The 25,794-nt window shown below is 36.8% G+C and overlaps 1 protein-coding gene across 6 annotated transcripts in view; it reads left to right on the forward strand.

Annotated features, from left to right (window-relative positions):
* The window catches only part of MYRI (myosin VIIA and Rab interacting protein), a 412,711-nt gene that overhangs the window by 69,207 nt on the left and 317,710 nt on the right, over window positions 1-25,794 (forward strand). For 5 of the 6 annotated variants that reach the window (XM_011738813.3, XM_011738817.3, XM_011738816.3 and 2 more), the window contains exon 2: window positions 16,495-16,631. In XM_011738813.3, the coding sequence (XP_011737115.1) occupies window positions 16,522-16,631 (110 nt within the window). In that variant the 5' untranslated portion in view covers window positions 16,495-16,521. Of the gene's footprint in view, window positions 1-16,494; window positions 16,632-25,794 lie in introns of those variants that run through there. The other variant, XM_011738818.2, reaches the window with a different exon arrangement.

Here is a 25,794-nt window from a genome sequence, read left to right on the forward strand (position 1 = left end):
CTTTCATTTCTCTGTAGCTGCATCCTATGCTAGAAGGCAGTGAGGGTTATTCTAATTTGAGAAGCAGATACCTTTGGGAGAGGCAGATTGTATTTAGAAAAGCCCCAAATAGGAACATTATAGAATACAGTGCTTGAATATGGGCCAGTTAAGTTAGATCTTTTGGCTTAGCCAAGGGCTTCAAGTGTATAGAACTGTTTGCAATTTGGAGTGTCAGTCACTTAAAATTTAAATAAATGTGGGCTCGTGATTTGAGTTCAGCTTTGAAAACAGCATGGACTTTAGGGCTATCCTTTAAAAATAGTTTTTGTATGCATGGAGGAAAATCTTTGGTCAGCATGAGTTCTTTTTATAATCAATCTTTGAACAGCAGAGTGGGATGGCAAACAGGTTAGGAACATAAATTCAGGAGCCAAATGACCTCAACTTGTAGCCATTTACTTGCCCAGTGACAGTGGTGAACTAATTTAACTGTCTTTTGACTCAATTTCTCTCAATTAAAGAAGAGAAAATATAGTAACTATAAAAGGGTTCTTGAGAGACTTTAGAGCAGAGCCTGCCAAAATAACACGTTCCACAAAAATGACAGGTACTATCATTATTATTAATGATTATCATCATCATTAACATCACTGAGACCAGGACGATTGGCTAATGGAGACAGTGTTTTCAGAGGTTGTGATGATGTGTAGATGATGTCTGAGTTATGTAGAATTATTTTTTAGTTTTTAAAAACAATTTCAAGTGTTATTAGCATGCAGAGAATAATAATAAACAGTGCTTACTGAATGCCAAGCATTATATATGCATGCTATAATATATATATAAAATATATAGAAAAAACTGAACCCGGGACAGTTTGTTATATATCTTGAAAAGGTGACTGCAGCTGTCACACACCATAGATGCTTGAAGTTATTATTTAAAATATTTTTGTATGTCTGCATAGTTAGGCCTGGAGGTTCATTTATGAAATAGAGACAACTGATGAATTTTTTCTCATGTTTCAGCTTTATTTTTCAGAAATCATATTATTTTTCATTTGCTTTTTTTTCTAATATGAATAGTATAAATCGTGCTTCTGATTATAAAGTTAATGAATACTTACATAGAGAAATGTAAAGAATATTACTGTCTTAATAATTCCAAGAGTCTCTATGCATTTAAGGTCTGATTTTTCAACAGTGTACACCTGGTACTTTCAGAAGGGGTTGAATGAACATTTTTGAAAATATAAATGTATATCTATATCTATACATATGTATGTATAGACATATACATATATATCTTTTTTGCTTTTATTTACTCATCTGAAAATAATAGTTTCTAGCTCCTTATGTCTATACAATGAATCGGATCAATACACATAAATTTGTATTTTTTGTAGCAAATTGATAAAACTACAGCTTCTTTTAAAATATTGTTTGGGCTGGGGGCAGTGGCTCACACCTGTAATCCTAGCACTTTGGGAAGCTGAGGTAGGCAGATCATGAGGTCAAGAGATAGAGACCATTCTGGCCAACGTGGTGAAACCCCGTCTCTACTAAAAATACAAAAAAGTTAGATGGGTGTGGTGGCGTGCACCTGTAGTCCCAGCTACTTGGGAGGCTGAGGCAGGAGAATTGCTTGAACCCGGGAGGCGGAGGTTGCAGTGAGCCAAGATTGTGCCACTCCTCTCCAGCCTGGCAACAGAGTGAGACTCCGTCTCAAAAAAAATACTAATTTATATATATATATATATAGAGAGAGAGAGAGAGAGAGAGAGAGAGATTTTGATATGTTTTTGTGTATTATCTTTTATTCTTTGAGTTCTTTAGTTTTAAATATGAAGAACATAAAGTCAGTTGTTATCCTTTCTTAATCCAAGTTAAGAGTCATTTTGGGGAAATGTTTTTATTTCATTTATATAATAGCTCTTATAAGTTAACTTTTGGTCTTATTTTTGCGTCTTATTTTTTTCTGCAAATCCAACATCTGGGTTATCTCAGGGTCTGTTTCCTTTTTTTCTTGACCTGGGGTGACTTTTTTTTTTTCTATTTCTTCACATGTCTAGCAATTGTTGGTTGTATATAGTACACAGACTCTGGTTTCTGTAGTTTTCTTTCTTCTAAAGAGTATTGAGTTTTCTTTTTTAAGGCAGTTAAATCATCTTCATTTTATGGAGCTTCATTTTACGTTTTGTTAGAGGAGAGCTCTTTCAGGTTTTGTCTTTAGACTTACAGTGAATATCTTAATCCTGGGACATAGTCTGTACTCATAAAATGTGGTTCTTCTCTGGTTTCATAGGAAAGCTTGAGATACTTATTAAGACACTCCAACTTGTTGGGTCTCAACTCCACACTATTCTTTCCTGTGAAGGGCAGCAGCTGAAATCTCTGCTCAGATTTTTCACTGTTCACTGGCCTCCTTGGCATCTCTCCCCCACCCACAGGTCTGGGAGTTGTTGGGTCTCAACTCCGCACTATTGGGTCTCAACTCCACACTATTCTTTCCTGTGAAGGGCAGCAGCTGAAATCTCTGCTCAGATTTTTCACTGTTCACTGGCCTCCTTGGCATCTCTCCCCCACCCACAGGTCTGGGGTCAGACAAGGATTTGAAGGGAATTTGTAGGTAGATTCCTTAGCTCTTCTTTGTGACTCCTTTCTTTCTGGGTCCCCAATACCACCTCAATTTCCAGCCACCCTGGCAACCCTGAACTCCATTCTCTGAGACTTCATGACTTCTAGCCACACAGACTGGTGACTGTTTTCGTTGGAGAAGCCTTATAAATATGGATTTTACCCAGTGCATATGGTTCCCCTTTTTTAAGTGTCAAATTCCTCAAACATCTGTCTTCTTTTGGCTTCTCTCTAGTGCCTTCAATTACTTGTTTTATATTTTTCCATAGTTTATAATTGTTATCTGCAGAAGGGCTAATATATGCAATCTACTTTTCTATTACTGGAACTCACTTGGAACAACTCAGTTTTAAAGCTGCATTTGAAACTTTGTTGATGTATAAAAATGATGAAAGCTGCGTAATTATCTAAGGAGTAGGCATTCTCAAATTTATTCAGCCATTTCTTCATTGAGGAAAAATTTGACTTTGTTTTTATATTTGTTTCCAGTAAAAACAGTGCTGATGCTAAGAAGCCTCCCTGGAACCAGACAGCTTGGTTCATTTCATATTACTGTCTCCTACTTCATAAATGTGTTAGCTTTAACAAGTTACTTGGCCTTTTTGCTTCCATTTACTCATCTGCAAATAATAATTGTTTCTAGCTCTTCAGGTCTGTGACAATTAAATGAATCAATACACATAAATATTTAAGCAGTTCTTTACCCATACAATGCAATAAATGGTAGCACATTTTGTTATGATTTATCCCAGGTGTTCTGAAATTTTCTTTGATATATTTTGATGTCATATTTCATTCATTGTGTTGGAGACTCAATGGGTCCTTTTAACCTGGAAATTAGCATTTCCCAGTTTGAGGAATTTTTGCATAATTTTAAAAATAATTCATTCTTTTCAATCTTCTCTGTTGTCTCTTTCTATCTCTTTTAACTTTCTTCTTTTAACTGTCTATTTTCTCTTTGTTTTGGGGAAGTTGCCTCAATTTTATCTTCCAAGCTTTCTATTGAATTATTTATTGTCATTATGTTTTCAACTTCCATAAGTTTATTCTTGTTCACTAACTAATTTTTTTTTTTTAATTTAGCATCCTGTTTCTTTTTCATGGATAAAATCAGTATCTTCTGACACATCTAGATATCATAGGGTTTTTAAAGGTTTTCTTCAACTCTGAGCATTATACCCTTTTCTTCTGTTATCCTGTTTATTAGTTTTGTTCTTTGTCTTTCAAGTTGGAGGTTTCCTCAAATATCTGACATTCTTTGGCTGTTCACTCATATTTAAAAATATGCAATAAAATGCTGATTGGAGGCACCTTAACGAGTGGGGAGGTTGGGGTTCACCATAGAATAAAGCAAGCTATTTCCTTGCTGCTCCCCAGTTGGGAAAATTTCCAGTTAGTAGTATCTCCAGGGCTTTCATTTAAACGTATCAGTTTTTTCCTCAAAGAAATGTTTTTGTCTGCTCCTCAGGTATAACCTAAGTGCCGCTATCTTGGGAAACAAGTATGGGCAGTGAGTCAGAGGCCTCAGTGTTCTTGATGTTGATTTTTAATGAATCTTCCTATTTTTAGTGTGACATTACACTGCTCAGCTATGCCTAGTGTCTTAAAATCCAGAGCCTCTCTAGCCTAGTCTCTCCTGAGAGGAAGTTACCTTTCTACTTCACCCTTTATCTTCATTTTTGGAGGACCCTGATGACTCCTGATTTTTTTTTTTAAACCTCATTAGCTCTTATGGAACAAATAGCCATTATTTTGTTGCCTTTCTACTCTGCAGGCTTAGATTTCAGTTTTTTCACCCTACCAAGTCAGTTTACCTTCCTATATACTTCCATCTTTTAAAAAATTGTTGACATTCTTCTTCTTCTTGTCTTTTTCTCTCTCGTTTCTTTGTCCCTGAGGGGGTTTTTTTTTCGTCTTTTTCGTAGAGTTTTGAGAGACAGCATAGGAAATGAGTGTTTTAGTCCAATACATTTTACTGGAAGTATTTTTGTTAAAATTAATCCTTAGTATTTTATAATATTTAATCTGATTTATGAGCATTAAACCTGATATCTGAATATGCTCCGTTTTTTCTTGTTAGCTTTTTTTTAGTGAGCTGTAGTATCATGAGTGACGCACTGAAGTCATCCTTTGCGATTTGAAGACCCATAGGTTTATGCTCATGAAAGGTGGAAGGGTTTTGCATGTTAATTCTTTTCCCTGTGGCCTAGTTTCAGTTTAGATGCTCAGAGCAGATTTGATCCTATCCAAAATATCCTTCCGTTTTGCATCTCATCAAAGGATATATTAGGTTTGTATGTTGGGCAACTTTGCATGTCCAGCTGGATACAAATCTTATCACCAGTCTTAAGAGAGTTTGCAAAGGTGGGTATAAAAATAGAGATTTAGAACCCAGAAATGACATTTAAAATTATTTTAAATATTATTTTAATTTTTCTATTTTAGTTAGAACACAATTATGCATCATTTCTGGCTGGCTGATTAATATAATTTTGAGTAATTTTAACTAGGCCCAGTTTTCCTTAATTGTTAAGAGCATGGTCTTTGGAGGCAGTTAAGCTGAATGATCTTGGGCATGTTTTTTACTTTCTCATGGCTTCAATTTTGTTCTTTGTAAAAGAAGGTTAATAATACTACCTGCTTCCTAATGTTATGAGGAATACATTAGTTAAATATGCAATGTGCTTAAAACAGTGTGTAACTTCTAATAAATATGGTATGTTTGCTATTATATACTTTGAATTAGGAATACAGGGTTGGACAATCCAAGGACCATAATCATATAACCCTCCCCACTCCACCTGCCCCCCCATTAATATAGCAGAAGAGTATGTCTGTTAGTGGCAGATCAGACAATTCAATGTCCTGCCACTGAGGACATCTATAAAAACTGAATAAAATATGAGAGAAAAATAATAAAATATGTCTCTTTAAAGCCATTATAGAGATAAAAAGATACTGAAGAGTCATTGGACCAGAGCCCATTATGGGGCACAATGGTCCAAGAAGGTGAGAACAGCATTTGAGGCCAGTTTTTTCCTGAGGCACTTGCCAATTTGTGAAGCTGAACAGCACTTTTGACAGTTCCTGTCAAATATAGGGAGATAGGGAGATAGGAATTAGAGGCTTGGCAAGGGGAGGGATCCTATTGACAAATTCTCACTTTGGGTTGAAATCTCAAAAAGTCTTACCTATTAAGATACCTGATGTAAATGACAAGTTGATGGGTGCTGACGAGTTGTTGGGTGCAGCACACCAACATGGCACAAGTATACATATGTAACAAACCTGCACGTTATGCACATGTACCCTAGAACTTAAAGTATAATAATAATAATAATAATAATAATAAAAGAATGATTACAGAGAAAAAACAAACAAACAAAACAAAACAAAACAAAACAAAAAAAGAGTGAATTGGATGTAGAAGACCTGTGTAGGAACTGCAGCTTAGCTTCAAATTGTCCCAATCCTGAAATTGCTAATGCATGCAAGCTTGCTGGTACTGTAGGCACCTGACAGAAACAAACATACATCCTCTCTAGAGGAAAATAACTGCATACAAGTGTAGATGAGAAGAAATAAACATAAAGGAACAGAAGAAATGGAAAATATAAACAGACCTACAGAGTCCCCAGATACTGAGTTATCATTCACAGGTTTAAAAATAACTATATGTTACTACATTTAAGGAGATAAAGGAAAAGACTAGGAATATAGGCAGAAAAACCAGTACCAGTAAAAAATAATAAAGCAGAAATTTTATCATATAATAAACCTGCACATCTACACCCTGAATCTAAAAGTTGAAATTATATAAAAAAAGAAAATTTAGAATTGAAAAATGCAAAAAAAAAACTGAAATATATGTTTAATGGCAGATTTAATACACATGAAGAGAAAATAAATAAATAAAGAATTTCTGATCTAGGTCAGAAAAATATCCAGAATGAAGTATGAGAAAACAAAAGGATATAAAACCAGAAGAGAGAATATCTGACTTGAACAATACAGTAAGAAAGTCCAACTAATGTGTGTGATTGGAGCCACAGAAAGAAAAACAGGTTCAAAAAGAGATATTATTCGGAGAGAAGGTACCTGAGAATTTTCCAAATTCCAAAACTGATGAAAGTTTATGAAATCTACGGATACAAAATGCTTTCTCTATGAACTCTCTACAAATCAGGACAAAAATATAAGACAAAATGAATTCTAGTCACATTATATTAAAACTGAAAATCAAAGCAGAATCCTTAAAAGCAACCAGAGAACAAAAGGCATGCAATAGATTGTAGTTGATATCTGACTAGAAACCAGTAGAATATCTGGAAGACCATGGAATACTATCCTAAAATGCTAAAACGAAACAGCATCTATTTAGAATTTCAGAACAAGCAAGACCACCCTTAAGAAATGAGAGGGAGAGACCACAATTCAGACAAGATGGCATGGACTTGTCCCTCTCTGGTCCTCCCTGCTGCATAAAGTTATAAACCCAAGAAAGAAAACACAATTGTGATGGTTAATGTTTCATGTTAAGTTGACTGGGCCACAGTGCTCGGATATGTGGCTGGACATTATTTTGGATATTCTATGAGGGTGATTTTTGGATAAGATTAACATTTAATGGTTGGACTTTGAGTAAAGTAGATTACCCTCCACAATGTGGGTGGGCTCCCATCCAGTTAGTTGAGGGCTTTAATATAAAACACTGACCTCACACAAGCAAGAAATTCTGCCAGATTACTGCTTTTGAACTCAAACTGCAAGGTGTGTGTATATAATAGAAACATGTATTTTGTTTCTCCTGTTTTATCCAAATGATAACATACTATACCTACTTTTCTGCATCTTGCTTTTTGTACTTAACTCTTTAAATAGGTAAGTTATTGAAGAACTTTCCATATTCGCTCATAAATAATTTTTCTTCCTTTTTTCCTTAACAGCTACATATTTTTCCATTGTATGGCTATACAATCATCATTTTTTCTGCATGAATGTAAGTGCATTGTCTTTGTAGGATAAATTCTAGAGGTGGAACCACTAAAAATAAAAAAAAATCAATCAATCTCTCTCTCTCTCTCCACCCCACCTCCCTCTCCTTCTCCCCTTCTCCCGCCCTCCCTCCCTGTCATATTGATAAATATTGACGAATTGCCCTCTGTAGAAGTGGTATAAATTTACATTTCTAACAGCAATGTATGAAAGTGCCTATTTCCTCATAGACTTAACAGCACAATATGATACAAGCTTTTCAATCTTTTCAAAGCCAATAGGTTAAATAACAAAAAGTCCTTCAGTATGCACTTATCTTTTTATATATTTGATAGATTTATGAGCCGTTTATAGTTCTTTTTGTAAACTCTTATTTCCTTTGCTATTTTTCTCTTTGTCTATTTTTATATTGGGTTTTTGCTCTTTTTAAAAAAAACTCCAGTTGTTGACATTTTTATATTGGGGGAAGTCATTCTTTTGTCTTTGATGTGAAAAAACAATTTTTTCTGCATTTGACTTTGCTTATAATGTTGTTTATTATGCAGACATTTAAAATTTATGTTGAATCTCTTCAGTGTTTTTATGACTTCTGAATTTTGTGTCATATTGAGAAAGGCATTTCCTACTCTGAAATTATAAAAGAATCATCTAATGTTTTCTTTTATTACCTTTATGGTTTCACTTTTTAGTCTTTGGCACTATAACCATGCCTTATAAACCACACCAAGATAATTCCAAAACTGAATCAATGACTTAAAGATTGTTTCTATATTGTAAAAAATCTAAATATTTTTTTAAAAATCAGTTTTCCTTGAGATTCATTCTTCTCTACTCCTCCCAGATAATCTCGAATTTTTCAATTTTGTTTGTTTATTTCATCATTTATTTGTTTCATATCTCCATTTCCTTCTTGAGGGGGTTCTCTTCTATTTTTCTTCCATATCTAAAATATTCTTCCAACCTTTTTGTCACCTGGCAAAACTTTAAAGGGACACATCCCCTTTGTGTTTTAAGAGGTTCGTGCAAGCCAAGTATGGTAAGAGTTTGTTTTGGTTCCTATGTCAGCTGATGTTATCAAACTTGACCAAGTGGGTTGTATGGCCTTCTAAATAAAATCCAAAACTCTTTTATAGATGGTTTTATGTCTTCCAGATTTTTGTAAATTGTGCAGTTTAAATAAGGCCTGAGGCTGTACTATATGTTTTTATTTTTTGGCCTTTTCGGATTGGAAGGATTTACTTACCTTGCATTAATTACACTAAGATCTGCAATTATCCTGTGCTCATCCCCAGGTTTTTTTGAAAGTTTTCCCAGTTTTTAAATATAATTTTCTTTTTGATTCTTGAAGTATAATAGGAACCTGAGTAATTGTTAGTTTGTTCACCAGTTGATGCTAATGGAGTAGCCATTAAGCATTATTTCAAGCGCTTCATATAAAATGGAAGTTTTTAGTAGCTGGTGTTGTACCACCTCTTGTTTTATGGTCTCTGCAGCTATAAATTAATATGAAATCAATTATAATTCAATAGGACCAGTTTTCAGGCTGTTTCCTATAACATGATAGTAACATTTATTTTCATTAAGAAAGCAATACATGTTCATTGTGAGAAAATTGGAAAATATAAGTAAACAAGAACAATCAGTCACTAAAAATCATAAGAAATCCTATTGCCCAGAGATTAGCACTGTGAACATTTCGCATGATTTGTTAATTATTTTCAATGGAATTCACACACACACGCACATGCACACACACACGCACACATGCACACATGCACACACATTTTTTAGAAAAATAAAAAATTGAGACAATTTAATATAGTTTTTTAATCTATAATTTTTATTTATAAATATGTTTTGAACATTTTTATGTCAATGCTGTATCCATTTCATAGCAGTATGGTATTCTCTCTTAGAGCTATATAAAAGCAAATTTAATCAATGTTTTATCATTAGACATTTTAGTAATTTGAACAATTTTGCTATTGTAAATAACACTAAAATGAATATCCTCATACATATCCTTGATAATTTGTTTATTCAAATAACGTTTATTGTAAAAGGAAGAGAAAATATCTGCAAAAGCAAATTTTTAAAAATGTCATTGTACAAAATTTTATCACTTGGTAACTTGGTAATTTTTTTGTGATTTTTCTTTCAGTATATTTCTATCTTATTTATACAAGATTATACTATTCATACTATATTATTTTACTTCTTATTGAGCCATGACATACATGTAAATGCACAGATCATAAGCATATAGCTAAATTAATTTTCACAAATTGAACCCATCAACGTAACCAGCACCCAGATTGAGAAACGTCACCACTTCCCCAGCCTGGCCCCATCTAACCACTATCTTCCTTCCAAAGAGTAACCACTATCCTGCTTCTAACATTCCAAAAGAGTTTTGCCTGATTTTGAACTTTATGTAATTGGGATCATCAGTCTAACTTACTTTGCTCAATACAATATACCTATACCGTTAATATGTTGTTGAAGTTTGTCTGTGTTTATTGCTGTATAGTGTTCCAGTGGGTGAATATACCACAGTTTGTTTTTCTGTTGATGGACACTTGCATAGACAAGTTCATTTGGGTCTATTTTAATAGTGTTGCTGTATACTTTCTTGTATTGACATATTATTTTGGTAAACTATATGCTGTAGTTTTCATCTGACTTTTTACCTTAATATGTCATAAATGCCTTTCCTTTAAATACATTTTATTGACATAAAATATTGTATTGTGTGATTGTACCTCAACTTAACCTGTCCTACTTTTGGACTTTCAGTTTATTTACAGTATTTTTCTGTAATAGACAACACTGAGATGAACATCCTGGTACATATGTCTTGGCACATTTTTTCAACTCTTGAAGAAAATTCTTATGCAGATTGAAATGGCTGGGTCAGTATTTAAGGACGTTTGATAATTACTGCCAGTTTGCCGTCTAAACATTTATACTTACTTATAGTCCCTCTACTAATGTATATGAGTACCTGTGTTCCCAGAATCTTATTAAATGAAAACTTGCAACTTACTATAATTAGCAGCATTTGGTTATTAATGATATGTGATATTTTATTAAACTATGTGTTGGATATAGATAGTTCGTAAATTGCTTTTTCTCTTGAACTTTGTCATTTTATCTTTTAGAGAGTTCTATATTTTTCTTGTATTTTATGAGGGTGCTTAATATATTAGGTTAATTATCTTCCATGGTTTTCTCTAGATTGTTGCTTGCTTTTTTTTTTTTTTTTTTGAGATGGAGTCTCGCTCTGTTGCCCAGGCTGGAGTGCAGTGGCACGATCTCGGCTCACTGCAACCTTCGCCTCCCGGGTTCAAGCGATTCTCCTGCCTCAGCATCCTGAGTAGCTGAGACTACAGGTGCCTGCCACCACTCTAGGCTAATTTTTGTATTTTTATTAGAGACGGGGTTTCACCATATGGGCCAGGCTGGTCTCGAACTCCTGACCTCAAGTGATCCACTGACCTCGGCCTCCCAAAGTGCTGGGATTACAAGCATGAGCCACTGCACCTGGCCGATTGTTGCTTGCCTTTTAATTTTATCTATATTGTGTTTTTTGTTGTTTTGTGTTTTTTTGCTATGCAACCTTTTTTTCACAGTAAAAATTTGGGTGTTATTTTTAGTTTATTTCTAAACTTCTACTGAATCTCAATTCCTTTATGAGAAGAACTAATATTGTAAAGATGGCTGTTCTTTCCCATCAACTGACAAATTAATCAATAAAAAATTCATTTGGATTTTTAATTCTACCTTAATAAAATGATTTTAAAGTTCATCTGGGGACATAAATGGGTAATGTCAAAAAGTCAGACAGTTTTGAAAAATAAAAATGATGAGAGACGATTTGCAATACTAGGTTTTAAAGTGTGTTGCTTACCTGAGATCAACTACTAAGTCACCAGCTTAGAACAGGTCAGGCCAGAAAGTCCTGAGAAAAACTCGTGTGTGTGTGTGTGTGTGTGTGTGTGTGTGTGTGTGTGCATGCCAATCTATCCCGTCCATGGATCATCTAAATCAGATAGAGTGGTTAATAAATGGTGTTAGGACAGTTGACCAACCACGGCCAGCTCTGTGAGAATTCTAAGGAGCATTTGTTAGTGACTTAAAGAAACTAAAGTGATAAATGGAAACAAAAAACAAAATGGAAAATGTATTTCAGTAATAAAAGGATATTTGGTGCTATTCTCAGGCTGGAGAGAAATAGAACACCAAGACTAACATCTACTCACTGAATATCAAATATCAAATTGCCAGGACAGAGACTCTGACATTTTGCATAAGTCAGGTGGCATGCCTGGTCCAATCAGCTGTGCCCCAGTGGTGTGACCCTGTCTGCTCTGGGCCCACTGCTGTGCATAGGTCAGGTGTGAATTTCAGAGAAGGGGACAGTTCATGGTAGGGTAACACCCTTGAAGGTGAAAGAATGAAGATCAGTGAGTGATACAGCTCAAGCACCACTTGCTACAAAGAACAGACACAGTGAAAGCACATCTCTCATTATTAGTGTTGTTGTTTTTGTCCTTTGTAGGCCAAGTTCATTTTATCCCCTGTGCCTTAAATGTGAGAGTCTTAACATTTAGGTTTCTCTATAGTTGTAAGAAATTTCTTTTCAGTTGTAGCCCAAACCCACCATGGTCAAAGGGCAAAGCCCCAGCAATAATTACCCTTTATCACTCTTAGGACTTTATAGTTTTACTTTTCTCTTTATATTAGGTGCATTATCACACACACAAAAATGTACTGTGGGTTTGTGAAAATCCCATTTAAGCATTTGTCCTTGACCCTTCTATTCTAGGTACTTTAATAGAATGTCACTTATGTAGACATTGACCTTTTATAATGAATCTTCCATTATGTACTAAGTATTCTTGTAATTTCTCTTTGGGTTTTTTTTTTTTTTTCATTTGCAAAAGTTGTATTAACCAGTGCCTGTAGACACATCTGTGTCCTTCCTCATGTTAGTTATTTTAGCCAGGAATAGCGTAGACAATTCTGCCTTTGTTTTGGTCTCCTAGCTTTAAAGTTGCATCCATCATCAGCTTCTTCTAAAGTTCATCTAACTCCGTTGCTTCTTATGATAATTAAATTTGAAAAACAGCTAAATCAATTCAGTAATTATGTTGGAATAGCTACTGGAGTTTGTCATCATTGCTTTGACTTAGTGTAGAGCTTACCAGATAGTCATTTCTTTGGATGTGAAAAGGTAGATGTTACCAAAGAAAGAGGTTTCTGCAGGCATATATGTTTGAGAAACAGAGTTAAGCAAAAGCAAACTGATTCTGACAGACTTCTTAGAAGCTCTGATAAGCTAATATGGCTTGTGTAAGCCTCACGAAGGCAATACAATTAGAAGCATTTCTCGTATTTATTTCACCTCAGAGTCCCTTTCTCAAACTGCTTGTGGGAACAATAACCTGAGAAACACACTTTAGGGAAGTGGTGATATAATTAAATGTTGACATATTAATTTTCTCATTAGTAAATTTAAAAACATATCCTCTCTGTTGTCATGTTGATTGGCTATAAACCAGAGAAATCAAGGGGTGGGGGCACGGGTCTGGAAGTCAGGAGCATCTGAACTGGCTATGTGTCTTTGGGAGATGGCTTCTCTCTCCTGGGACTGATTGCATTTTCTCATCCTTAAATGAGATTGTCATACCTACGTGTCCTCTTATTCATGGACACGAGCCTTCTCCAGCTCTACGATGCTATTTCGTTTGTTGCACAGGGACTCTGATTATGTTTGTTGTAGAAAAAGGAAGAAGCTTTTACCAATTTACAGAAAGTGTTCTCAGTCTCTGACTTGTCCATTTAGAGCTATTTTATTTATTTCTTTACAAAAACAAGTCCTGATCATTTTTTTTTTCTTTTTCTTTTTAGATTTGATATGATCAAAGCTGCCACTTCAGTCTTTCACTAACTGGGCATCTTAGAATCTCATTTAGAATTCTCAGAAACCAAAGCCAGTGAAACAAAGTTAAAGGAACAGAAATGTCACCTTCCAGGAAACTCCAAAATGCCATTAACACATTTAATGAGGCTTTTTAAAGGAAGAATCAGTCTGCATTTTCAGTGTGCCCTCTAGTCTGTTTCTTTTTGCTCATCAGGAAGCTAGAAGATGGCAGCCCAGGAGCTTCTTCCCTTGCCTTTGCAGCCTGTGGGTGGGATGTTACTTCTAATTGACTTAATTGAAACCTAGTGCAAGTACACTAGGTTTCTTCCTGCCCTCAGCCCTAACACCACACGGCAAAGTGAACTGGCAATTTATTTTTGACAGATAGCATTAATGGAGTGAAAAATAAAATTTAAAAAAATAGTTGGAATTCCTGTTGTGATTTGTTGGTTAAATCTTGAGATTAGTTCGCATTATGCAGTCATAAGGTTTTGAATCATCTAGCAAAAGATTTCTGGGGATTGAGCCGTTCCCTTCTCTATGTTTACTACCATTATTTGAAAATGAAAAGGACAGATAACCTTCTTTTAAATAGCAACCATGCTTGGGGTCTCCTATTCTTAATCATTACATGCTAGAAAAAGGGGGAAGGGAACTCTGGACATCAGATTTTAAAACCTGAGGTCCACAGTTTCCTCTGCCTCTTACAGAAAGCATTTACATGACATTAAGGCAGGGACTGAGTCAGACCAAGACACAGTCAAATCCCAGGTTGCCATTGTCTTAGACATCATGTATAATTGACCTGTTTTCTCATTTGTAAATGGTGGTGGTAGTGACTGTCAATAGGATTTTATGGGAATGTATAAATTTGCATATACATTTATAAATATATTTATATGTACGTATAAACTAGAGCATCTGGAACATAGTAGATAACCAATCAAATAGTGATCTATTATAATCATTATTATTTTTATTGTAAATAATAAGCATATTCCTTGAACAATGCTGCAAGTATTTGCTTTAGTTATGATTTTTATAGATTATATTATTTCTATTTAGTTTTAGGTTGATTTTATGCTAATGGAAGATACCTTAAAGACAATAGTATACATGACTTCAACCCTTTAATAACAAGACGAAGCAGTAGCAGCAATACTCTGTCTTTCTAATGAGATGGAATATTACTGATAGCTCTGAAGCCCCTATGTGATTATTCCCAATGAACTCCTCTCTCCTCTCCTTAGAAGTACCACATTCCACTTTGGTTTTACCACACTTATTCCTAGAAAATGGTTTTTTGACTTTCTATGTTTTTGACCCTTATGATAAAAAAAATCATACTTGTATGCATGCTGTACATGTATTCTGTATATGTGGTGTGCTTCTCTGTCTCAACATTATGTTAAGATTTATCCCTGTTGATGAATGTACCTATTGTTTGTTCTTTGCCACTGTAGTAGAATATTCTATTGTAGAAAACAAATATGCCCTATTTTTTAAATCCTTCCTCCTATTTATGGATGTTTAGTGTTTTTCCAGTTTTATTTATTTATTTATTTATTTATTTATTTATTTATTTTGCTATTTTGATTGTGACTTTTGTTACTATTCTTCTGTTAGGTTAACTATGTGAAATTGTCATTTTTATAGGTCAATGATCCCAGCTAAAAATTTCATATGATTCAACCCAGTTGATGTCTGGTGCATATTTTTAAGATTATATCTGAAGCATATACCTAAGCGTGGCAGAAATGCTGGTTTATAGGGTATATAAATTTTCAACTTTTAAAATGAAACCTGATTGTATTACAAAGAGATTGTACAATTTATACCCCCAAATAAAAATTGTCATTGTCCTACTTCCCACCAACATTTGATATAATTTTTATTTTGGTGGATTTGAAATATAGTTTTAATTTGTAGTTGTGTAATTGCCATTGAAATTAAGCATTATTCTGTATACTTATTTGCCAGTTCTATTTTTTGAGACAGAGGCTTGCTTTATAACCCAGGCTGGAGTGCACTGACGCGATCTTAGCTTACTGCAACCTCTGCCTCCCAGGTTCCAACGATTCTCCTGCCTCAGCCTCCCAAGTAGCTGGGACTACAGGTGCCCCTCACCATGCCCAGCTAATTTTTGGATTTGTAGTAGAGATACGGTTTCACCATGTTGGCCAGGCTGGTCTTGAACTCCTGACGTCAGGTGATCTGCCCACTTTGGCCTCCGAAAATGCTGGGATTACAGGCTTGAGCCACTGCGTCCAACCAACAATTATTTTTAAAAATAGAGTTTCCCATAATTTTTAGGTCTGTACTGCTTAGACGTGTTTCCCTACAATATCATCTTTGCTGCTGCTGAGAAAATGGCAAAATAAGATTATTTAGCTATGTTTTTATCCTTTTGAAGAAGATAATTTATTGATTTTTAGTTTGTATTTCATAGTCATGTGGTTAAAACTTTAAGGGATATAGTATACATAGGATTTTTTTAAAAGTATTAGAATTATTTTCTTTTTATAGATTAACATATTTTTATTTTATAAAATAATTATTTTATTTGTATTATTTTATTTTGCAGTTACATATAATACTTAACATTTAGAACTTCAAAGCACAGAAGTTTAGAACTTTCAGATATTGCCTTTTGGTATTTTGTGGAAATCCATACTGAGTCTTATGTATGGTTCATTTTGTTATAAAGAATATTTTTTTTTCTTAATTTAAGACTTGGGATGATGAAACTGGCAGATGATCCATTATTTTCTCTTTTTCTCTGTGGCCTTGCTGAGGTCATTTGTAAATATTTGCTGAGTCTGAGTCCAGAGAAAGATAGTACCTTACATAAACACTTATATATAAAAGCTATATTTAACTTTATTTTAATAACAAAATAGGTTGATTTTGTCCATGTAGAGCTTTTATCTTGCTTGTATCATTTTGGTTTCCCAGGTCTTGTTTCACCTGTGTTGAGTAACCATGGGGAGGAAGCTGGACCTGTCTGGTTTGACTGATGATGAAACAGAGCATGTTCTTCAGGTGGTTCAGAGAGACTTCAATCTTCGCAAAAAAGAAGAAGAACGACTAAGGTGAGATGCCTGTATTGCCCAACAGGGTACAGCAAACCACATGTGGACAAGCAAAACAGGTTTCCTGAGGGTATTGCCTCCTGCTAGCCCTGAGTTTGGACACACACTTAGGGTTGTCAGAAGAATGTGCCGTCCTTTATAGAAAGGTTTGCCAGTTTCAGAAATGTCAGTTCAGAAATGTGCTGCTCACAGTCCCAATCAGGGTTTTGTTGGGACTTCTGACCCTGTACGTCGTTATCAGCTATAGAATGAGTGGAGCTTTTGGTGAACACGCTGTCTTGAGCTTCCTCTTGGCCTTAGTTTTTTTGTCGGAAGGTCATATTGAAGGATAACCAAAGTGTTAAGTGAACAGTTCTTGTGAGAATTAGTCTCATATATGTACAATGTTCTGTTTAAACTCTCAGCTACTGTGGCACAGGAAAAGAGCTTTGAAGATCAGATACAAGGAAACTGACCACCAGGCTGGGATGGGATCACCTGGCTTAGCACCACTTCCCTCATTTTATAGACGAGGAAACTGAAGCCTAAAGAGGTAGTCTCCTGACTCCTCTGCAGTTGGTATTTCCCCATGAAATGCTCTTGGAAATACTATGGCAGGTCAGTTGGGAAATACTATGGCAGGTAAGTTCCAACTATGCCTAAGTTGGAAGAAGTCAGAGCTATAGAAATGAGGTCATGTATTAGGCCTGATGTATTGAAACCTGATGGTAGGTCAGTATTAATCTCCCTCATTTATAAACCTATTATTCCTTGGAATTCCATGGGTTTATTCACACCACCAACTTCTTCCTTAGACACTAAGCAAAAACCTGTTTTGCTCACTTTGATTATCCAACAGCTAGAACAGTGCCTAGCACAGTTTTTAAAAATCAATTAATTATTAACAGATTTCTTGTCTTTCATCAAACAAGTATATATTTAATATATACTATGTGAGACCAAAATATGGTGGAAATAAAGATGATTACACTAAGGTGCTTATAGCCTAGCAAGGGAGATAACATTGCCAAGAAGTGTAAAGTCTGAGGTACTCCAAGGTAGAAGGAAAACAATCCCTTTTTGGTGGTAGGAAAGATTTACCAGTTTTAAGCTGAGTGAGAAAGGGCATGAGTAGAGCTTTGGCATAATCCTGAATTTCCGTATTTACATATGCAATATAAAAGAGAACAGAGTCAAGGACGTCCCCAAGGTTTTTTGGCATAGGAACTGGAATAATGAAGTTGTCATTCACTGAATATGAAGACAGAGGAGCAGGATATTTGGTAGCCAGGTAAAGTTGAGAGCTCTGTCTCAGGCATCTTCAATTTGAGATGAATATTGGACATCCAAAGGAGATGCCAACTTGGCATTTATGTATTTGCAACTAGGAATCAAGTGGGAGGTCCAAGTTGGAAATTAAAATGTCATGGAAAAGGTCACCAGAACAATAGGAGAGTAGATGGAGCAGGGAAACTAGTACACTTGCTAGGCAGCACTAAGACCTACTTGAAGTTTGTGGTCACCGTTTTACATTGAGACCAGTTTCTACAGGGTAGTGTTTTCCCTGTATCTTTCAGCCTCTTTCCTCCACTGGACCATTGGAAAGAACCATGTCTTAATCAGTTTTGTGCCCCAATCTCTGGGCACAGGGCCTGGCACACAGTGAGTGTGCCCAGAAGCTCTGTGGAATGGATGGATACATGTCAATCATGTATTGATTGACATAGTCATATTGATTGTCAATCCATATGACTAACATCATATTTGGCTTGAAGAATCCATCTTAATATTTACTTTAAATCATAAAGACCATGTGTGTGTCAAGCTTTATCTCCTGGAAACTCACATATAGGTAAGCCAGGACCTTGTTTAACATCTTTTTCTGACTGTGGAGACTTGCCTTAGCTCCACTGCAGACTCAGGTGCCAGTCCATGTGGAAGAGCAGCTTTAGGGCTTGATTTGAGGAGAATTTTAAAGAAAGAGCAGCTGTCACTGTAGCAGACCCAACAAAATGGGCACTATCTTTCTCATGAGGACAGGTAGTCTTAGTGGACAGCAGTCAGTAGCCTACTGCAATTCTGTGAAAATGCATGGTCATGGGAACCTGCTTGTATTGGAGAAAATGATGCTTGAAATCACCGGTGGCCAAAGAGGAATGACTGCTTGCCATGGCAGCTCTTGTGGCACTGGAACTGGACATTTTTTCTCTGAAGACAGTTGTTACTATTGTCTTCTGCCCATGACCAGTGACGTGCCTCGATAGGTACCTAGCAAACCGGGGTGACACTCTGAATGATTTCAGCAAAGAATCTTACTATTGAATAAAAAGAGATTATGACACTGCAAAATCACTGAAATTGCCAAACATTTGCCTCACTTTTTTATATTGCTTGAATTTTGGGTATGTGAAAGAATCCAGGAGGTAATATTATTGAACTGAACTTTGAAAATATTTTAGAATTATAAAAATATTTTCCTTTAATGAATGTATAACTCGTAATAGATGATTTTTAAAAATTTTACAGTCTTGAATTAGTTTCCTAACAGTAAATAAAGCTGTTCTTTATTTACCTAGTTTCTCTGGCTAGGTCTTGTGAGGGTAGGTCTTGAGTGTAGTAGAGCTTATCCAGTGTTTATAATCGTCTGTTCTTCAATGCAGACATTAAGCGTAATAGTAAATAGGAGGTGGAAGTGTGAATTAAGTGTCCTCAAAACATATCATGGTAATATAAAGAGGGATAATGGATGAAGAATTCATGGAAAGAGAACTAACAGGTATAAAGCAGTCAGTGTGAACTGGCACTGCTCTGGGTACTGCACAGTTTATCTTATTGATTCCTCACTGAAGTCACTATAATGTTAGCAACAGCTTACATGGAGGCACCCAAAAACAGGGAGATTACAAAACTTGCTCAGAATCACACAGTTAATCAGAGTAGGCCCAGTTCCTTAAAATAATTCCCTAGTATCATCTAATGTCCAGTAAATTTATCCAACTGTCTTATTTTTACAGTGTGTCCAAATCAGAATCCAAACAAGGTCCACTCACTAGTCGGATTATTTTGAATCTTAAACTTCTTAATTTTGTCATTATTTCTGAGATAATTCAGAAGGCAAGCATGGCATTGGGTATCTCTGAGAATATTTTACTTTTTTAATTTGTCATTTTATGGTTAGGCTGATTAGAGTTGGAGCTTAGTTTTGTTGTAATTTTCTTCCCCTTTAATAAGGTCCTTTTATAATAAGTTAGGTCTTTTCCAAATTCTGCTACTTAAAATTTTTTAAAAATCCATAGCTAAGTGTTTTTGTTTTTTGTTTGTTTGTTTTGTTTTGTTTTGTTTTTTGGAGATGGAGTCTCACTGTGTTGCCCAGGCTGGAATGCAGTGGCACGATGCAACCTTTGTCTCCTGGGTTCAAGCCATTCTCCTGCCTCAGCCTCCTGAGTAGCTGGGATTACAGGTGCAAGCTGCCACACCTGGCTGATTTTTTGTATTTTAGTAGAGATGAGGTTTCACCATGTTGCCTAGGTGGGTCTCGAACTCCTGAGCTCAGGCAATCTGCCCACCTTAGCCTCTCCAAGTGCTGGGATTATAGGCGTGAGCCACTGTGCCTGGTCGTGTTTTTTTTAATTTCCCAAAAGCATGTATTTAGAATGGATGTGATATTGTTACCCATACGGAAGGGGCAGTGTGACTGTCCTGGCTCTGGCAGGTGAATGGAGAAGGACACTGTGGGGAAAGTTACAGCCTTCATTCTTTGTAGGACTCCTACTGTCCCCCACTCCCTGCTACAGCTCACAGTGAGTAGAGGCACATCATGGTTGGTGTGTAGATATCAGCTGCTGTGTGTAGGCAATCATAGGCCTCACTATGTAAAGTGATTCTGTCAACCCCGTGTCAGTAAGATGAGGCACTTTCTCAGCACTGGTGATGTGATGCATTGAATTTTTAGTGCCATTAAAGCTATATGTTTATAGCAGGACTGTTGGGGGAAGATGGAGAATTGATAGACCTGAGAATAGCAGATATGCAGTACTGGATACTGGAGGCGAGGACTTATTTACAAATTCAGTAGAATAAGTGTTGATTCCATTTCTCCAAGACACACAACAGGATTAACACTATGAATGGAGGATGCTGGGAATAAAAGGCATGGTGACACCTGCTCCCACCTCCAGGTGCTTTGGGTTTTATCTAGATTACTCAGGTAAATGTGTCAAAAAGTTCATGTTGTACTTGGTTAATTTTAGTTTTTGTTTTTCTTTTTTATCAGATGATTTCAGGCGAATAGTAAAAATATGCAAATGGTAAAGAAGACCTTATAATGAAAAGCCTAAGTCCTCTGCTCTATATTTAGTTCTTTGTCCTTTAGGGCTCCTGGCATGACCTTCATTAATCTAAACATGTGCTTCTGTTGCTATATTTCAATGTATTAGTATTAGACATTCTTTCAATTTTCTGCTCTGAAATTGGGGACTTAGCTCACTTACTTATATTACCCTTGTCTTTCGTTTCTTGATGATGATATTATTATTTTTGGCTTCGTTTTCTACTGGTCATCTTTCAAACTTAAATAATAGATGGAAACCTCTGAGTCTTGTTCTGTCAATGTTTGTCATTCTTTTTCAGTTCTGACAGTGCAACATTCAAATAGTGTCCCTGCCTTTACCTCCTTCTGCCCTGTGCCCCAGGTTTCCCTATGATAGCTTTACTCTCACATTTACAAAGTTGGGGCATTCACCTGCTGTTCCAAAAACACATTTGAGTCTCCTGTTTTGTTCATAGGATGATTTTAACTGTTGTAGCCCCTGTATAGTTATGATTGAAAATATTAACATTGTTTACTGCTGCCTCTCCCTCTTTTTCAGAGCTTTATTGAAGTCAGCAGGTGTCTGATTGTTCTCTTCCTTTTCTCTTTACTATTATGAATTAATCATGCTTTTATTTCTTTGCTGTCATTGGAAAGGGGTCTTGAGAGGGAGCAGAGGCCATTAAGTGTTTGCTTTGTCTGTCATCTGGAATCTAAATTCCACAGTAACTTGCTTACTACTCAAGGTCATGTGAGGATCCTGGGGAGCGTGAAGATGGGGAAAGCACTCCCAGTGTGTAGTATATGTGCAGAGCATGCTTTGGGGTCAAACAGATATGGGTGTGAGTCCTTCTATCATGATTATCATGATTATGTTGGGCTGTTTGACCTCTGAGCCTCAGAGGTCAAAATGAATCCAGGAAAGGCTGGGTCATTGCTGCACATTAGCCATGTCCCATTTGTAGGAAAGTTGACATTTCTGGAAACTTCACCCTGACTTTTCCTTCATCTCTGTTGATAGAGCCTTTAGGGGTGAGGCACCCCATGCAATGGGATCTGTTCTCTCTCTAACAGCTCTATCCCCAGGTTCTATGATTCCAGGCATTGGTCTTGTGCACTGAGAACATATCTTTTCATGAACTTTCAGGTTTCTACACTTTGCTTGGATTGCCCTCTCTGCTTCTAGTGTTCCTCCCTCTAGGAGAATATGGCTAAACATATTGAGTGCCAAAACAGAATTCAATGGAAATAATAAACTAGTATAACAACACAGTATCTTCAACTTTGTCTGTAGCAGTTATGCTTTCCCAGTAATGAAATATATCATCTATATCATATGACTTTTTCCATGTCTTTATTCTCTCAATTATGTAACTCTTGATAAATTTTCAAATAGTAGAAAAAAAGAACCGGGCACCTATGCCACATTTAAGTCCATGACGTTCAAAAGTCTTACCCAACTACTAGATTTCTACTAGAATTTGAGTGGTAAGTATGGGACCCTCAGCTGGGATCAGTGTGGTCTTTATACCTGCACCAGGTACTGTTGGACAGCTTTTGGACAAGCATGTTTTTGATGACATTGTTCATGGCAGAAATAAAGTCTTGGAGAAGAGAAGAGGCCCCACTGGAGGAAGAAATGCAAATACAGCTTCCTAGGCTATCAACAGACTAGCAGGCAGACCATCGAGGTTCAGTGTGATTAGTGGTGGGAGAGGTTAAGACTTGTTTCCCTCTGTTGGACCCCAGTGCTTCCTGTGTAACTCAGATAGAGGAGGCCTGGCATCAAATCGAGTGCATTGGTCTCCCCATGGTAACTCCTGAGTACCCAACTCCTGAGTACCCCATGGACTGTGTCTGCTTGGGTGTTGGGCATTTGGTTTAGTGTTCATCATCAAAGGCCATGTTCCCTCCTCTCCATCTGCCTTTCTGTGTATCTGGCAGACATAATTTTAAGAACTTTTTCTTCACATCTACAGTGTAGCATATCATGATGTTTTGTTAATATAAATATATAGATAGATTAAATTATTAAAATAAGTAAATAGAATGTCACCTGTGTGTCAGAGATAAATAATGCTCATCAAATATCTTATGTGCTCATGCATACTCCTGCAGTTAGATTGCAGTCATGTGACTAGGTCTGGATAATTGACAGTGAGAGGAAGGTCCTGTATTACTTCCAGGTCAGGGCACTTAAGAGTTGATGTGACTCTACAACCTCTCCCTTTGCATTCTGTAGTGTCCTTGGAGGCCTTGTGTGGAAACATGGCACCACATGACAGAGAGAGCCTGATCCCTTTGACACTGGATGGAAGAGAGTTTCTGATGATTAGCAGGAGACTTTGTGTGGGTTTATTGGGTTAAGTCATTGAGGCCTTGGGGTTTATTTCTTACAGTGACATAGCCTAGTATTACTCTAAGTAATATGGCTTTTGAGAGCTAAAAGAGAGCCAAATATTTATTATGCCCCAACCATTTGACTTGTAGATGAAGAAGCATGCTCAGAGGGTGCATAGGCAGTTAGTGGAAGAGTCTGGATGCGACCTGAGTTTCCTGATGCCAGGGCTCCATGTCTTCTGCCATTGGGCCTCTCAGGTAGTAGAAGACACCTGTAGCAAGATATCCAGAACTAAAGTGGAATCACAGTTTATGCTCTATGATTTTATATCATCAGGAACATTTACAAAGCGGTTTTAAAAATGACTGTTAATTGCACAATCCTCTGGTGTTCAAATTGAGTCTTGGAGTCATTGATGAGATAGCCACAGGCTTTAAAATTTCTCATTTACTATGTGCTTGCCAAAAGCTAGTTAGCATTTGGATAACTTCCAAAGGTTGCTGGTGCTCCAATGGACTTGGTCTGTGGAGTAGCAGGGGTTAGATTGGATGAAATTGTTTTCTGTAGCTGCAACTGGCGCCTAGGCTGGGCCAGAGGAAGGAAGGGAGGGGAAAGGGCAGTGAGTGTGAGATAGCACTTCCTGCTGTGTCTGTCTCAGGCGTAGCTGCCACAGCCCAGCAGCTATGATATGTCAGCTCCTCCTCTGGCCTGTCTTAAGGAAAGGGAAATAAATGCTTTTAAGACCCGTTTCTGTTGCCCATAATGGTAGCATTACTCACTTGCAGATGTGGCCCACATCTTCCTTGCCACCTCCAGGGGTAATCTTCCATCCCCCATTGATCAGGTCTAAGTGTTGTGAGAAAATAAATAAGAGCTGCCAGGGTGTATTGGAGACCCACTCTGAGGAAGCATAGCCTTTCTCAAAATCTAGAAATAATTTGTGTTTCTAGTCAGTTACACAGAGACTCCTTTGAGGATTAATCACCATTTTTTAAAGTAGAAAGAACATGGTGCTTTAATAAAATGAGTTAGTGATCTTCGTTCAAGATTTATTTTCATTTTAAACAAAAATTTTATCATAAGAACTTAATAGAAACTCAAAAAGTTTCTATTTCAAACAGTAACATTCCTTTGTTTTTACTGTCTTTTGTTCTGGACACTTAAATTGAGCTAATGAATTAGCAAATACTTCCGGTTATATCCTTCTTTGAAGCTGGAAGACAGATCACCTTGTCTTTAGAATAAATATGCCTTATGGTTTGTGAAATAACTGTGTATGCACAGAGTGCATTTGCCTGAGGTCTCCTCAGGGCCTTTTGTAGCTCTTTGATATTCTGCACTAACACTGTGGCATTAACCTGCCCAGTTGATGACTCTGCTGTCTCAGTGGGGACGCTCCAAGGTAGTTCCTTCAGTGGGATTGGTAGATCAGATCACCTGGCAGGGCTCTGAAAAATCAGAGTTGAGAGCAGATGCATTTGATGGTGCAGTGGGAAGTAGCACATAGCTCAGGTTGAGATCACTTTGTGATGGGAGAAGGCCCAGGAGGAGACTGAACTGGGAGACCTGGGAAGAGGGCCTGCATACTCATGGAGGGCAGGTGTGCAGGCTGCAGAAAGTAGAGTGGAGAGGATCGATCTTAAAGCTAGAAGATATCTCACAAGATTTTTTTTTTAAAAACTCTGTCTTACTTAGTATGGCATTTTTGTCAATAATAGAAGGCCAGTATTAATCCAGAGCTGTTAAGTATTTATTAATTTGCTTCAAAATTATATTTTGAATGTCAGGAGCCTTCTGGGCAAATGTGAAGGGGGTGAAAGGGCAGTAGGGGACTCACAAATTTAGTAAGGTTATTAGCCCTTGAAGAAGAGCCCAAAAGATGAGCTAAGTCCTATATGAATAATTAGGATGCTGTAGACAATGACAAATAAAGATATTAAGGCAGACCCATGGGAACACATCTGTCTTGGAGGAGGGGGCTAGGAAAAGGAAAAGACTTCCTGAAGGAGGGTGTTTTTGATTTGACCCTTGAAGATGGACTGGATTTTTTAGTGGATTGACACATCGGTCTGGGCAACAGGGAGCATCCTGGGTAAAGTAATATGGACAGAAAAGGAAACATATTTTCACAACCCCAAATCAGGACCTGTGGTGGGATAGGGGAGGAAGAGACTGTTTTGCAGATAACTCTACTTCACTGTTGCTAATAGCATTGAACAGAGTGTGGGGTTCCAGGAATATCATCTCCCTTTACCCCAACAATCCTGGGAAAAGCACATTCTTTTTTTTTTTTTTTTTTTTTTTTTGAGACGGAGTCTTGCTCTGTCACCCAGGGTGGAGTGCAGTGGTGGATTTCGGCTCACTGCAACCTCTGCCTCCTGGGTTCAAGCGATTCTCCTGCCTCAGCCTCCTGAGTAACTGGGATTACAGGCACACACCACCACACCTGGCTAATTTTTGTATTTTTAGTAGAGATGGGGTTTCGTCATGTTGGTCAGGCTGGTCTCGAATTCCTGACCTCGTGATCCACCTGC

This window comes from Macaca nemestrina, chromosome 2, assembly GCF_043159975.1.
Source record: "Macaca nemestrina isolate mMacNem1 chromosome 2, mMacNem.hap1, whole genome shotgun sequence".
Taxonomy (NCBI): Eukaryota; Metazoa; Chordata; class Mammalia; order Primates; family Cercopithecidae; genus Macaca; species Macaca nemestrina.